The 14,841-nt window shown below is 37.8% G+C and overlaps 2 protein-coding genes across 5 annotated transcripts in view; one reads left to right on the forward strand and one right to left on the reverse strand.

The window, feature by feature from the left end:
- The window catches only part of LOC145487524 (polyglutamylase complex subunit TTLL1-like), a 104,507-nt gene extending 100,904 nt beyond the window's left edge, over positions 1–3,603 (forward strand). For all 4 annotated transcript variants that reach the window (XM_081466345.1, XM_081466344.1, XM_081466346.1 and 1 more), the window contains 4 exons: positions 307–352; positions 1,188–1,297; positions 2,135–2,188; positions 2,652–3,603. In XM_081466345.1, coding sequence (XP_081322471.1) covers positions 307–352; positions 1,188–1,297; positions 2,135–2,188; positions 2,652–2,778 — 337 coding nt within the window. In that variant the 3' untranslated portion in view covers positions 2,779–3,603. The remainder of the gene's footprint in view (positions 1–306; positions 353–1,187; positions 1,298–2,134; positions 2,189–2,651) is intronic.
- An 86-nt stretch (positions 3,604–3,689) lies between these two features.
- LOC145487559 (uncharacterized) overlaps positions 3,690–14,841 on the reverse strand; it is a 31,379-nt gene continuing 20,227 nt past the window's right edge. The window contains exons 2-4 of the mRNA XM_081466387.1: positions 11,514–11,594; positions 9,882–9,982; positions 3,690–4,394 (exon numbers count right to left, since the gene is read on the reverse strand). Coding sequence (XP_081322513.1) covers positions 4,200–4,394; positions 9,882–9,982; positions 11,514–11,594 — 377 coding nt within the window. The 3' untranslated portion in view covers positions 3,690–4,199. The remainder of the gene's footprint in view (positions 4,395–9,881; positions 9,983–11,513; positions 11,595–14,841) is intronic.

Consider the following 14,841-nt stretch of genomic DNA (forward strand, 5'->3'; position numbering starts at 1 on the left):
TCTTCAGATTTCGGCAATCTTTGGAGATTTTCTGAAAATGTTTGGAAACGTTTGTCTGGCCTTCGGACAACTTTTGAAGAATCTTTGGAAACCTGCGGAAAATGGTCAGAAATCTTCGGAAAGATGCAAAAAATTTTGCTATGTATTATGAGAATTTTATATAATAAAAAGAAAATTACAGTCACTTTGAGACACGAAATTTCTCTTCTCGTGTTGGAAAATATTTCACTCACTTTTCAACACTCAAAGAGAAATTTCGTATCTCCTTGCAGCCATGTAATATCCTCTATTTCTCTTCAATTTCAGTTATGACATCATAATTGACGATAATCTCAAGCCTTGGCTTATAGAGGTTGGTAGAAAGAAGGAACATGTACATGTACCTACCTTTTTAAACAAAATATAATAAACATATATTGAACTATATTATTTGATGAGCCCCATTAGCTCACCCTGGATTGAATGAGGTGATAAAATTAACATCTCTACCGTTAACTGCAACTTACTGAAACACAACTGGGGGTTATTTCTTCATGAGTTATAACAACTTAACAGATCAATTTTACTTAGCTGTTTTCATTCATTGAGCATTGCAATGAGAAATTTAGTGTCATAATTTCATAAATTGGGATCTAATAAACTACCACATGGTGATTAAGCTAGTGTGGTAGTTAGGTAAGCTGCCATACAAGTGGAGAGTGCTGCATGGAGGAAGAATATCCTGAAAAGAGACTGAAAATTGCTTTCTCTTGTACCCATCAATGGCTGCCACCCACCAGAGCAAAAAAAAAATCCCTGACTTTTCACTGACTCTGCAGGATGACTATTCTGGCCATGAATGAACAAAAATAAGGATAGCTCAGATAATTTTTAAAACAAAATTGCCTTGTCCATACAAAAACATCTAATACAATAATTTGTGGCAACTTAAGATAAAATTCCCTGACTTGTCACTGACTTTGAACAGGGATTTAGAAACTCCCTGAGCTAATACAAAACTCTCTAGCTTTTCCCTGACCTTGAATAAAACCCAATTTTCCCTGACCATGGCAACCCTGCCTATGATCATGTGGACATTCGTGTAGGAAAGAATGCCTGATTGTATGTTTATTCTCCATCCCTTCTGGTATAAGCAGGTGTAGGGGCAGGTGCATTCAACTTATGAAAAATCTTCATTTGATTTTCAGGTGAATGCTTCACCTTCACTGACTTCAACCACATCTGCTGACAGAATTATGAAATATAATCTCATACATGATACTCTTAGTATTGTGGTGCCCAATGGAGAGATTCCAGAGTAAGTCAAACCATTCTTATTGTTTCTTCATCTCTCTGAACTGAAGAAAACCAGCCTAGCGGATGATACAAGCACTCACTGAACTGGCTTGTGAAGTGCTTTTGAGTTTGTCGATGTTCGTTCAATTTCTTAAGTAAAGGGTAGTTTTAACTGACTCTACATTAAACAAGCTACAAGTCACATAACTATTAAGTCTAAATCTAAATCTAAATATTATTACATCAGCAACATCCAGAGGACATCGCGCCAAATAAGAGCTTTCTCAAGTTTTAAGGTGTTAAAAACAGAGAAAAGTGAAAATGAGGGAGATTTGCAGAACCTAGTGTAGGAAGGATATTGAAATATAGATATGTGAAGGGAAGCTATGTGAAGGTAGTTAATAGTGAAACAATGTGAAGAATACACAAGACCTTACAAGTTTTTAACTTCGGTCCAAGCATTCAAAAGTGGATAAAAACCTTTTACACGGATTGCTCAAGTTGCTTCATAAACAATGGTTATGCGTCTGAGTTTTTCAAACCTGAGAGGGGCGTTCGTCAAGGCTGTCCACTCTCAGGCGTTTTATTTGTTCTCTGTGCTGAAATTCTAGCCACTGCTATTAGAAATGATAAATCTATTCAAGGAATTAATATACATAACAAAGAGTTTAAACTTTCTCAATATGCCGACGACACAACTGCCTTTGTTTCTGACTTAAAATCTGCAACTAACAGTCTTATTAAGGCTAAGTAGTGAAGGATATTGAAGAAAGAAAACGAGAATTACAGGAGATTTACATACAAGGACTTTGCAGATGTCTTTGTTCACTCATCAAGTCTGCTGTGCTTTACTTTTCAGTGTAAGGTGGAATAAGTTACCATCCAAAGATGCTTTGGGAAGTTTTGAAGTTTTGTAAGTTACTTTAATTTGATGTCACCAGCCTTTGTTGTACAATGAGTGGGCTGAGACCTTATCCTAGTCGTAGGCATCCTTGACCTCACCTTCAGTTCTACTGGTCAAAGTGAATGCTAATTATCAACTGCATAGCTGTCTAATGAAAAGTTATGTAGTTAAACTGTCTTTATTTTGCAAAATAACCTTCTTTTAGTATTTGTTTCTCCTCCTGCTGAATACAACCTCCATGGGTTTGGGGGAAAAATCAGCTTATGTAGCACCAGAAACAGAGACGGGGGATTAAGGGGCAGGGCTTGATTTGTGCTGCACCCAGGCCAACTAACCAAACATCGGGAATCGAAACTCTTTCGATTCATTGAAGAAACCGGGCTTTATGTCACTGATGTGTTATGTATCTGGTATAAATAGATAACACAGACTATTAGTACTTTGCTGATGGTTGTGGCTTTTGATTCATCAGATATGATGAAGAACTGGCCAGTCAAGATGCTTTGGAAAGCAGAGCAGACTCACGATCGAGAACGGCACAGACAGCAGCTTCTCGTGTCATTAAAGACGGAAAGGCAAAGCAAGCTACATGGAAATGAATTACAATCAGTGGTTTCTCACGGGGGAGGGGGGGGAGGGGGAGGGGTACACCATGATATGGTCCATATAGGTCTGTGTGGCCTGTGCAAGTTTGGTCTAAAAAAGGGTGTAGATTTTGACCATATTGGTCTGGAATAGTGTGTTTTCACTCTGGCTTGTATACAAGGAACTAATTTTCTCCAAGCCATTTCTGGTTATTTGCCGTTCATATGTTAGAGCCCTGTTCAAATTTTTGAGGTTTGAAATGCGGTGTCAATTTTTGGCTTGGATCTGAAATATGGTACCGAAAATGACAGATTTTGGTTTGAAATGGGGTAAAGCAAGGTTTCGGCGATACACCCCAACCAGAAACCTTCCAGTGCACCCACTGGTTTCTGACCCTCTCAGAATTAAAATTTGTAGAGGAGTTGACGGCATGCAAATATTTAGCGGTTTAGTCATGATGTTATTGGCTGTAAGACTGAGCCTGTGATATGGTCACATGTTACTGATCAGCAGATACCTTGTTTTGACCAGTGTCAGTTGACCATAACATGGATGTCCAATATCAAAGGATGCTATAAACTAAGGCTGCATGCCTCTGTCAACCTATTAGCTGGAGTATGGCCGCCATCTTGCACAACTCCACCCACGAGCACTACCGCTAGCCATAAGTATAAGCATGAGCATGAGCATGAGCACAAGAAAAACGAACAGTTCTGTTTTTCTTGTGCTTATGCTTATGTCGAGCGCATTACTAGTGAAAACTGCACACAAGACACATAAGTGGGTTCGTTCTTTTTTTGCTTCTGCTTCTGCTTATGTTTATGTCGTGGCTGTTTTCACTTGTGCTTATGCTTATGCTTGTGCTTATGCTCTAGTGAAGACCAGCCTTTAGGTTGACTTGTCTTGTCTTGACTTGACTTGTCTCAGGTCCTGAGGGTTTTATTTGTTACTAAGAATTTCATGCAAATATTAGTGGTTTTTTCCTTGCTGATTCCAGACCACTAACAAAAAAGAAACTTCAGAAACAAAGGTACGAGAATGAAGTTTTATCTTAGCTAAAACATTGTTCTCAACATAATTTTGTATGCTCGATGAGTGTTTAGTTTGGTATGTCACATTTGCTTAGAGATACACTCTGTATGTTTGTGTAGACATTTTCTTTCAGATTAACTGAGGACCAAGGACAAGAGTTGGTACAAACAAATACGCATTGAAATAAAGTCAAAGAGCAGACAACTTGATGTGTTTAAAAGAATGACTGCAGAACAGTAAATTAAAATTTGATACGTTTATTAGAGAATCGAAGCCTTTTCTACACAATGTTACATGACTGTTTTTGGGCTCAGAGTACCACTGATAAACAAATCACTTTGATCACCTCAGCAGTTATAAAATATTAGAACCACTGCCAGGGAACTATCTGCAATACAGAAAATCAATGCTTTGGGCAAATTATGGTAGGAATGTGTGAATGATGAAGAACATAATCACTAACACTCCCAACAAAAGTGCGTCTTATTGCACCCATTCCACGGCTTCCCATGACCACAAGGTCAACTTCACATTCCTTGATGACCTGACAAATGGCCTCCCCAGGTTTACCACCACATAGCTTTACCTCAAATGACACCTAAAAAAAAAAACCAGAATCGGTGACAATATGCTTCTCACAACTCTGCAAAACATCTATCTTGACAAAAATGTGCTACCTAGGACAAGTTCCCATGAGACTTTCCATGCGCACATCATCTGAGTTCGTTCTTGTGGGCAAACACCCTCTTCAGAAAATTATGTACAAAAACTCTACAAGAAACAGGATTTACCTAAGCGGCAAACAAAATCATAAGCCTTCTGGATGCTGTGAGGAATAATTAGGTTTGCAAGTAAAATAACCAAACTACAGTTTTTGTTATCAAGAAAAACATGACATTTGCCTAAATTATCAAAACTGACATTTTAATCTTGACGGTTTCTGCTTACTAGGACAATTTCCCACCTTAAATTTTCAAAAATGTAAGGTGCCTGTGAACCCTTTGTACATAATTTTTGAACTTTGCCAAAAGTTGCATCTTATCGCGCTTATCAAAATTTGATAATATTCAAAAAAATTCACCGTGCCGTTTTTGAATTATGAGCCCCTAAAGCTGTAATTAAGGATGTTTTAAGCAGGTCATACAATTGCTGTGGTAAGCAATTGTGTCACGAAAATGATAACGCATTCACCAATGATTGGGCAGTCTTTTGATACCATGATTGTAACATCACGTGATAAAGGGTGGTTATAACGACTCATCAAAATCTAAGTGCTGGAAACTGTTTTAAGCCACCTTAACAACTTACTGGTACCTTTAGTGGTTAAGTGAGTGGAAAGAAATCCTACTCACAAATATTTTACGGTGGACATAAAAGTTAAAGGAGTAGGTCACTCCAAAAACCGTGTATTTTTTTCCATCTCCAATAAAAAGTTCACATTGAGTTGAGTTACTCACCGTTGTTTTAGCTTCTGAAGTGGATGCGATCCCAATGAAAAAGAAGTGAAAAGTTCGACACCGGGAGCCGCCATTTTGAAAGGATCTTGAAGGCCAGGCCACATATCCGTAACGTCATTCCGTCCGAATTGGCGCCGCAAAGCTCAAGGAGGAGGTCATTGAAGAAAAATGCTTTCGGACAATTTTTCAACGGAAGGCCCTTGTAAAGGCACGTATTGCAAGCGAACGGCGCATCGCACGGAACGAAAAGAGGTAGCTATCAGTTATACTTTTAATTTTAAAAATATTTTTGCCCGGCAGAACTGTCGTTGACTTGACTGGGTAAATATTATTTCTGCGCAAGAAATTGAAGCTCCTCGCTGGATTACAGGGCTCGAATTTCAAGAAAAAACCTTGGGGCCAGTTGGCCCGTAAGTTGTCAGGTTTAGTCGCCAGCACAAGTATTTTAGTCGCCAAAACTTTTCGACCCTTCAGGCAATACATTTTCACGAAAAAGACGCTAAAACGGCGTGAATCACGGGTCAGTTTCATGTAATCAGTTCGCCGCTTTTTTTGCTATAATAACAGGGAGAATGGCTGAATTAAATTATTTTCTTCATTTACCAGTCTTACCAGTATTTTTTAAAAAAGCTTCCATGTTGCAAGCTTTTAAAGCTTTCATGTTGCAAGCTTTTAATTCATTATATTTCGTAGACTGGCGCTAGGGTTTTCGTGTTTTCGTGTTCATTGATGCATAGCGACTGCATGCGTTTTTTGGAAGTGATTTATTAAATTTCTTAGGGTACCGTGGGAACTTCAAATGCCCTGCAGATTTCTTTAGAATTACAAGTCAGGCTAACCCCGTACGGTTTTCTTTTATCGAAAAAGTATTTTTTCGCTTTATAAATCTCTTGTGTGGGCGAAAATCAGAGCGTCTTTAATAATCGGCCTTGACAGCCAGGGATGAGGTAAACTTCAGGTAAACTACTTACAAATTTTTAAATGCTGTCTAATTTGATTTGGAATACATCGGAAGAAGTAGTTAACTGTACATCAGTCCTATCTACATATCGACGATTACCGATAACAACTCCTGCTATAGCGAAATCCGATATCCGCATGTAAATAATATTTTGTATGAAATGTGTTACATTTTGTTTTCAATTTTATCAACACGATTCATGATTAATTAAGGACAGTTTTTTTGCATTCACATCATTTTTAGGAATTATAGTTGCTAATGAAAGTAAATATACGGTAAAAAATGAAGCTTTAATTTTCCTGCATGCTTTGTCAAGTAACGAGGCGAGTAAACAGGACACATGCGATACGGATAAACACACTAGCAGAGTGCGGAATTTTCCTTCATCAGCTAATGTTTACGCATGTAAAAGTTGCATATACTTTTTTCTTCTATACAAAATATATTACATATGCTTAGCTCTCCAACAATACAAATTACAATTCTCACAAAAAATCTCATGTAATGATAAGGAATGTCGTCAATTTCACATTTCTCACGTCAAAGACGTCGATTTCACTTCGCATCTTACATGTAAAAGTCACTGCATATTTCACCAGAGTCCACGTAGTCCTTAAGTGTAAAGAAACCTGGCAAAAACGTATGAGCACGGGCAAAAAGTATCCAAATTTTATAAGTAAAAACACAGACTTGTGAGGTGGAAAGCGTTCGCCCAAGGTAAACACACCATTGAAAACTCGTCAGTTTCTGTGATACCAGAACTCCCTCCGCATTGAACCGCCAGTAAAATAAACATGGAGACAAATCAGATCAAAAGCATTATACTGGGGATTTATTTAAGCCACCAGTTCAATTCTGAGAGCAAATTAAAGTTAAAAATAAACCTCCTCTTCCACTAACTGCGTCCATTGCAATTGCACTGCAAAATGTACCTTCCATCTTGGTGACCTACTCCGGCTGTTCTCGGCAACAAACACATTCTCTTTGCGTCGGCATGGTTGCACATCTCTCACAAGTACACCACAGAGCATTTTCCAATCGATCACTCCATTCAACTTGATTATTATCATCCGCGGAATCACTAGCACGTTCTGGCTTCAAGCGCAGCCATATTAAAGCTTAAAAGAGCAAACACATTCTCGGACGGAATGACGTCACGGATATGTGGCCTGACCTTCAAGATCCTTTCAAAATGGCGGCTCCCGGTGTCGAACTTTTCACTTCTTTTTCATTGGGATCGCATCCACTTCAGAAGCTAAAACAACGGTGAGTAACTCAACTCAATGTGAACTTTTTATTGGTGATGGGAAAAAATACACGGTTTTTGGAGTGACCTACTCCTTTAAGTTGGAGCCCGTGTGCAACTGTTACAGTGCGTTTACTGAAACCGGGCCCACCCAGACAATGAAAGCTAATCAGATGGCAGAACTGAAACCAGAGATTCCAACATTTTCAATTCCAGCTGATCAAATGTGCAGTACAAAACAATGAAATCCCAACTTGTTCGTTGTGATGCTCGTGACTAGAGTGTCTGTTAATGAATTATCAAGCTCAACCCATTAGCACTTTCGCGTTAGAAAATATTGTTACTTTACTTTAGATTTTGCAATTACAACCGTGATAAATTGACCATTTTCCACTGTGAACATACAGCCACACAAAATATCATCTTTACCGTTGTTTAAAATCGTAGAATAATACATTTTGACACTTTTTTACAAATTTGGCTCCTGTTGTCTCTGCATGTTCCTATTTTCACACAGCTTTTGGTTGTCATAAATGCAGCCAACCGTGAAATCCACCACACAGTTCTAGGAAAAACTATCACGTTCACTGTCTCAGCAGCTGTACATTTCAGAGTTTGAGCTCCCTTTCTGGGTTATCGATGTATTAAGATAACATCTTCATCAAAAATTCAAACAAATTTTCTCGCGTTGTACACTATCAAAGTCTCAGCATTTAAAATCACTCAGGCAAAAACAAAAGTTGAAGGGTTTCTTTTAAACAGCCGTGACTCACTGTGGTGATATATATTTACGAGTGACACTCTCATTCACCTTTATTTTCATTACATATGTTTCCTAAACCAAGCAGCTACCCCATAGAAAGTGCAGCATGTAATTCAATTAGAAGACGACGACGACAATAACGAAGAAGACGATGACGACGACGACGACGAAGAAGAAGAAGAAGAAGAAGAAGAAGTAGAAGAAGAAGAAGAACAACAACAACAACAACAACACTACAGTTAGCACTGACAAACTAGTGGCCCTAATTACACTATACATAGAATCTAATGAACTAGTAGTAATCATAGATTAAAGAGTGCGTTCAAGTTTTGGTAGGCTTAGTATGTTAAAAAAACAAAAATTCTAGGGAAAGCATTTTGTGCCTGAGCTGTTAGGTAGGCATGAAATTGGTCTCCCTTCAGCAGGGGCAATACCCGAGTCCGCGTGCAGTTTATGCCCAGTCCGTAATGCTTAGTCCTCGTTTTACACCTAAGTCTGTGTTTTACACCCAGTCCGTAGTCTGTAGTCTCCAGTCTGCAGTCCGCAGTCCCCAGTGCGTGTTTTATACTGACCGTGTAAATCGACACCAACCATGTTTGTTCCATTGGTATGCGAGACGACGTGCTTTTAGTACCAAAACTAGGACAATTATTTTGTTTACGAACATGACTTTGAATCGCCTTGGCTTTGGGGTAACAGCTACAGGGCATTTACACTTCGAAAACAATGAAACGGAGGACATGTTGGTGTACCAAGGCAAACCTGTGGGAGTTGAACTCATTTCCTTTGTAGACAATTTTGTTGGGTTTACGTTACATAGTTTGTGCACAGAAATCTAGACCAGCGAAGTGAAACTCATTTCCTCCTTTGATTTATTCAGCAGAGAGCAGCATTGGTTTCGGTCAAAGAGAAGAGGGTACACAACAGGCAGCCAAACTACAGCTTTCTGTTCATACGAAAAGTCGTACACATTTCGTGAAGACATGTCTGCAAGGTTTTTGAATCCCATTATCATTGACTTCGAACTTTAAATAAACAACTTCAGTATCCGCTACAGTCCACAATAAGCTTCCTCGACACTCGAAAGTCCGCAATATTGCACAACACTCGAAAGAAAGCACATGGACGAACATAGACATGACATCATTCAGCCCTAAAGAATTTTTTTTTTTTTGGGGGGGGGGGGGCCAGATAGATTCTTAGACATCAAATTTTTCTGCATTACGCGATTAGAACTGCATCCTCTCGAACGCAATAAAATGACTAATGACTAAATATTAAGTAAAGTTGACTTAAGAAATGGAGAAATGGTCAAGCCCTATGTATGAATCCTTGAGATAATTTACGTAATGTTGCTTAACAAGCTCAACATTCTTACTGGATCTAACATTGATAATTCAAGCACATAAAAGTACTAACGGTTTGAGCTTGACAATTTATTGATAAGCGACACTGTAGTCTCGTATGCATCACAACAAACAATTGAGATTTCATTGTTTTGTACCCGACATTTGCTTGGCTGGACTTGAAAATGTTGGGTTCTATTGTTTCAGTTCTGCCATCTGATTGGTTTTCATTGTCTGGGTGGCCCCAATTTCAGTAAATGCACTGTAAAGTGGTTCTGACAAAAAGTATCTTGTTTACCATGTCAAACATACCCCTGCATCACCCAACTTTTTCTTGTATTTCTCTTCGACCTCCTTCACTTTCTCTGTGTGATCTTTGACATGTGCTTCCCAATCTTCTTTGGTGATGGTTTCTGTTCAAATACATAACCCAGGACATGTAAATGTAAATGCTAACCCAGCGCAAACAACAAACAGAGAGAGACCTTCTAAACAATGAGGAATTGTGGACCTTTTCGGTGATATGGCGGCCATTTGGAATTCTATTGTTTCAAATAGCTATTATGGGATGCCCAGGAGGCAAATACATTCTCACTTGCCCCCTGAGCATCCCAAAAAGCTATTTGAAGCAACAGAATTCAAAATGGCCGTAATCTTGCTAAAAAGGTCCATTACTTCACTGATATCTTAAAGTTAATTCTCACTCAGTGCCCATGGCTAGAGTGCTGTACTCTGAAAAATATTATTGTGAAGTGAAGCAAATGCATTTTGTTGCTTAAGATGAAAGGAGCAAGGACTTTACTTGTGTTGCCTATAAAATTGCTATAGTTTTGCCAGAGTACTACAGAATGAGTCAAAAATGGAACTGAAAATCAAAATCAAGTTCAGTGAGGTAAAGAACATTGGTTGGGGTTTTCAATAGTTGGTATTTACATTTTGCTTCATTTACAAAACACTTTGAGTACAGAAGGCATCATGGTATATGCCAGCTGGCCCACTCCAAACATTGCTAAAGAGTATTAGCAAAGGCCTTCAAGGGACCATACATGTACTTACATACATTCTGCATTCCCCTTTAAGTTGTTGTCTCAGTTATCACTCTTGCATTACACAAAATTTCAAGAGACTTGCCTCTCAATAATCAGAATTTTTAATTCTGTAGCTCAATCAGAGACTGAAAAACTTAACATGCTTTATACTACTTATAAGAGACAATGTACATGTAGATCTGCATTAACATCATATGAAAGATCCACTTACTAACAGAGATGGAGTGAAAGAGGGGAAAATGTCACCTTAAGTGGTTGTTGATTGTACTGTTGGGCTACATCATGGTATTTAGGGAATACTGTTAACTGTTTCTTCGGTTTTATTTGCTGATCTATCAGCTAAAAAAGCCCTTGGCTTTGAAATTATAGTCAATTTTCATAATGATCCATTACGTTTTGTACAATAACTGCAGAAATTCTCACGTGATCATTGGCTAATTTTCATTGTCAATAAGCGGACAGACAAATGAATTTATAATTTATGCGATGCGTCAACAAGCACAGACAATTTGACAACTTGTTATTGTAAAAAACAAATTGACATCAGTTTTTCATTCATCTGTCCTGTTATTGAAAATGAATTGTGTCCTAACATAATTTTGTCAAAGTAGTCTCTGGATCCATGACAATGTTATGACAAAAATAATACATGATCACTAGCAGGACAGACACATGAAAAACTGACGTCAATTTATTAATTGGACAAACTTTATTATTTGATACCTTGGGCTTAATATCAGCTGATAAAGCAACCTATATTTCACTGTTTATCTGAACAGAATGTGAAATTGTAACAACTGTGGTTAAATAAGTAAATAATGTTACTGCTCAAACCCAAGAGGAAAAAACGCATATTAGTCACCATGAAAGAATGAATCATTCATATGCGACTTACCAATTGAACCAGAATGAGTCAGCTCACTAACATGAATGATGAACACTGTGTCCTCTGCGTGATGCATGTTTTTTAAATACCCTGTAAAGAAATATGACAAACAATGTTCAGCTGTGAAATTATCCTATCATACAACCATATTTAAAACTGGAACATTAGCAGAAGTGTTATTAATTTCAAGTACATGTATCAGCCAAAACTTTGCCCAAGTTCTAAACATCGACCAAGGCTGAAGGCCAAAAGCTGTACTCAAAGAGTACTGCCCAACCACACAGTCAAATTCCTGGATGTTAGATGACAAACCACACACAACTATGAACAAAATAAAAGGAAGCCTTCTGTAAGGTCAAAAATTGACTTGCCTCAACTCCTCTATCCCCCCCCCCCCCCCTCAAAAAAAAAATCCTGTTGACATAAAGTTGTTGAACACTTTTTTTGAAACTTTCCCTGAAGGTTCCCTACCATGCACTGTTTCGAAAATACAACACAAAATATAGGTCACCTTGCTCGCTAAGAAGATATGACAGGCCAATCTTACCCTATTTATGCCTAATCACCTGCACTATTTCATTTGTCCATGTTACATTTTGCAGTGGCTGATAGTAAGTTTATCAAAGGCAATACTAGAAACATAGGCACGCAAGGCGTGCAAGAGTTATTTTTTTGTGTGAAGTGTCGGAGGTAGGAGCATTTATGGTACAGTAATGATTTGGTTAATTTGACATTTTTTCTTTGGTTGCAATGTTACATCGGTCATGGTAAGATAGCTAAATAGTAAGCCATAAAATGTTTGACAGAACAAACTACAGTTATCTGACATGTCTCCAGATTAATGTAGATACCATCTTATTTTCTAACAGGCAATTTGATTCGTTCTTTGATACAACCCGGTGTGACACGCGCACATACATAACTCCCTCACTCACTGATCACATAACCCTTCCAACCCCCAAGAGGAATTTTTGCTCAAAAATACTCAAGTTAATTTAGGGACTTTTTCGCATTTTATACGAGACATAAGTTTACCTTTTCACACAACACAACACAACACAACTTCACTGAAAATAGAAAGAAAGAGAAAAAACCTCTGACACGTTGAAAGTCTGATTTAATTAAATTGCACTTTAACTTGGTGCCACGCAGTCTTCAAAGAACATTTGAACAGTTTTCATACTTTTTACCTTAAAAAATATCAGACTGAAATGAATGTCATCAAATAAAACTATTAAACTGCTACTGCAGAGACTTAAAAACCGTCCAGAAATGAAAGCTTTTTTGTTTAATATCCTGGAAACAATAGCCAATAACTTGTCAGCTCTAATTGAATTTACTCCCATATAAAAAACAAAAGTGTTAAGTTACCATTTGTTACTAAAGATAGCAAACATCTCATGGGAAAGAGTGGTGACGATTCGTCCGCTCTAATTGAATTTACTCCCTTGTGAAAAACAAGAGTGTCACATTACACTTTGTAACTAAAAAACAAAAATATCTTGTTATATTTGCATGGAACAAGAACAAAACAATTGTTACCCGCACTTACTATTGTAAATGTTAGAACTGTTTCAAATCTTAAATCTCGTCCCCTCTAAAACATGTCCTAAGAACTAGAAGCGACGATTCATGACCTCTAATTAAATTTACTCCTTGTGAAAAACAAAAGTATCAAGTTACCTTTAACTAAAAATAAAAATATCTCGTTGCATTTGCATACTACGAACTCATGAACTGTTTCAAACCTCAAGGCTCATCTCGTTCATTTAACTAAAATCGTCAGCCTAACCCACAGAAAATGTTGAAGTAAACCCAATATATGAATACTTCCTCCTCTTTTATAGAAGAATAAATACGGCCGTTCTGAACTTTATCGGGATCAGATCTTCTCACATACCATTTACCTTTACAACAAGAAATTTGATTGGCTGTTTATAGTAGATCCAATCTGATTGGTGTGACATACATACATCTCTCACTCACTCACTCACTCACTCACTCACTCACTCACCCATTGACCCGTAACATACTCGACGCGCCGACTAAGAGGTATTTTTTTGTAAAAAAAAAATAACTCAAAAAATTTTGATATTAGATAGAATGTTCAGGCTCAAATTGAAGCACAAGCGCGCATGGCATAGACATGATCGCGAAATTGAGTGGCAAAGCCGCGAGGCAAGAAATAGAGCCTGCTCTGATCTCTGCAAATTTTTTATTTCCATCACAGAAACCGCAAAAAAGAATAATAAACAATTATTGGATAAGGTTTTTAAGATATCCAGAATAATCAAGGTCGAGGTAGGGGATAACACCCAAAGCCGAAGGCTGAGGCTGATAACCCTTACCGAGACCTTGATTATTCTGGATATCACAAAAACCGATTCTAATAATTGTTTTATTATACACTGAACAAAAAAAATGGAAATCATGTTTTTGCTTCTACACTGACGGCAAGCAACACAAAGTGTGCGAACTTGACATGATTACCCTCAGAAATCATGCACCGCAGTCATACATGACATGATTACCCGTGACCTTGAGTGTCCTTGACATGATTATTTTATAATCTGCAGTTATGATGTCACAGGCACTGATTTCAAAAATTCACTATATGGTTTCGGCCAATCAGAAAAGAGATAGTTCAATGTATAATAATCCAATTAATTTTCACTGGAAGTATTAACTTTGGAAGCTCAGATATCTCGGGAAAATTGTAGATCTTTTTCATAACAATTTGCAGGTGCGATATCCATTGTTGATAAAGTTCTGCAGAAGAAAAACCATAAGAGTTTATGTCTAGCAAGGACTCGCACATGATTCCAAATGATCTTGCTTTGGCAGTCTGGTCTTTGGTGGTAAACAGGCAAACATCTTTGTGTTGTTTTGTTGCCCGTTTGCAGTCACATACGTTTGTAATTCAGTCAACTCTCTCTAAGATGGACACCATCGGGACCAGCCTCAGCTGTCCGTCTTAGAGAGGTGTCCAGCTTATAGAGTCGACGCAACATGACCTCAGGAATTTTAAGATAATACAGATGCTGAACCTGTACACAGTGAATATGTGTCTGTTTAAAGTTTGTTTTAAGTTATTTACTTGAACCAAACCTACAAACTGGAACAAAAAAATTATTTATAAAATTGAATCTTTTGTCGTATTACAATCAATAGTTAACGGGTTAACTAGAGTCCAAACAGTGAACAGTACATTCTGCAAACAGGAACATAACCATCTTATGACTTAGGACTGTCTTTTGCCACACCAAGTCATTTTTACTTGGGCGTATCCCAAAGGGAGCCCAAGTTTAAAATTGCCCTTCATTTTTGTTTGCATTCA

The sequence above is a fragment of the Orbicella franksi genome, chromosome 5 (genome assembly GCF_964199315.1).
Source record: "Orbicella franksi chromosome 5, jaOrbFran1.1, whole genome shotgun sequence".
NCBI lineage: Eukaryota > Metazoa > Cnidaria > Anthozoa > Scleractinia > Merulinidae > Orbicella > Orbicella franksi.